Here is a 929-nt window from a genome sequence, read left to right as displayed (position 1 = left end):
TGTGCATGAGTTGTTTCTATTTCTTTAGTAAGTACGGACTAAGTGAGATCTATTCTTTCACTGGGCCCTGTAGTTGTTCTCTTCATCTATTCTTTGAGTACTCTGTGATGTTGGTTTGGTGGTTATGTATTTGCTGTTGAGAAATCTGCTGTTATTTTGATTGGTCTGTCCTTGTAAATGAGTTGACAATTTTATCAGTTCCAATATTACTTTTGGCTCTGTACTTCTAGAATCTTGAGTATGATGTGTTGTGCACAGGGTCCTTACTTTTCATGTCTCTTTGGGGTTTTATATGCTAGCTTTACCTGGGCAAGTTTTTCATTTCATGTGTGCAGAAATTTTCTGCAATTATTTAAGAGTAGAGTTTTGTATATCATTACCTCATGTTTCAACATCATACTCAAGGTCTATTGTTCTTACATTTGCTCTTTAATGGTATCTAGGATCTCTGAGGCAACCTTTACATGATTTTTTTTCATTTGTTTTCTTTTCACTTATGGATACTTACTGAATCTTTTAGCACACCTATCTTGGCTTCAACTCCTGACAATCTTTCTTCTGAATAATCCTGCCTACCGCTAAGACTTGTAATTGACTATACTTTTGACATATTGAAGCTCTGATTTCAGTGATTTCTGATGGATTCTCTTTTATAACCTCTAACTCCTTACAGAATTTGTCTTTTGTACCCTGCAGAAACTTTCTTTCACTAGGTTCAAGCCTCAACTCTTTCACGCTGTCCCATCGCACTACCAAGATTCTCCCCACATAGAATTTTGAATCTTATGATCAAGTAACTGGAATCTTTTAATCTAGTGAATATAATTTTTTCCATATCATAGTCTAATTTATTATGGACTCAATTAGGACATATGCTGTGCAGTGCAATAACAGTAAAAACTTAGAAGAGAAGCTTAATGATATTATTA

At 34.6% G+C, this 929-nt stretch overlaps 1 protein-coding gene across 1 annotated transcript in view; it reads left to right on the top strand.

Annotated features, from left to right (window-relative positions):
* Positions 1–617: 617 nt before the first annotated feature.
* LOC101587440 (UDP-glucuronosyltransferase 2A3-like) overlaps positions 618–929 on the top strand; it is a gene marked incomplete at its 5' end in the record, with an annotated part of 11,534 nt that continues 11,222 nt past the window's right edge. The window contains one exon of the mRNA XM_004648719.1: positions 618–685. Coding sequence (XP_004648776.1) covers positions 618–685 — 68 coding nt within the window. The remainder of the gene's footprint in view (positions 686–929) is intronic.

Source organism: Octodon degus, unplaced genomic scaffold (assembly GCF_000260255.1).
Source record: "Octodon degus isolate 3935 unplaced genomic scaffold, OctDeg1.0 scaffold00746, whole genome shotgun sequence".
Lineage (NCBI taxonomy): Eukaryota > Metazoa > Chordata > Mammalia > Rodentia > Octodontidae > Octodon > Octodon degus.
This window is presented reverse-complemented; position numbering and strand designations above follow the sequence as displayed.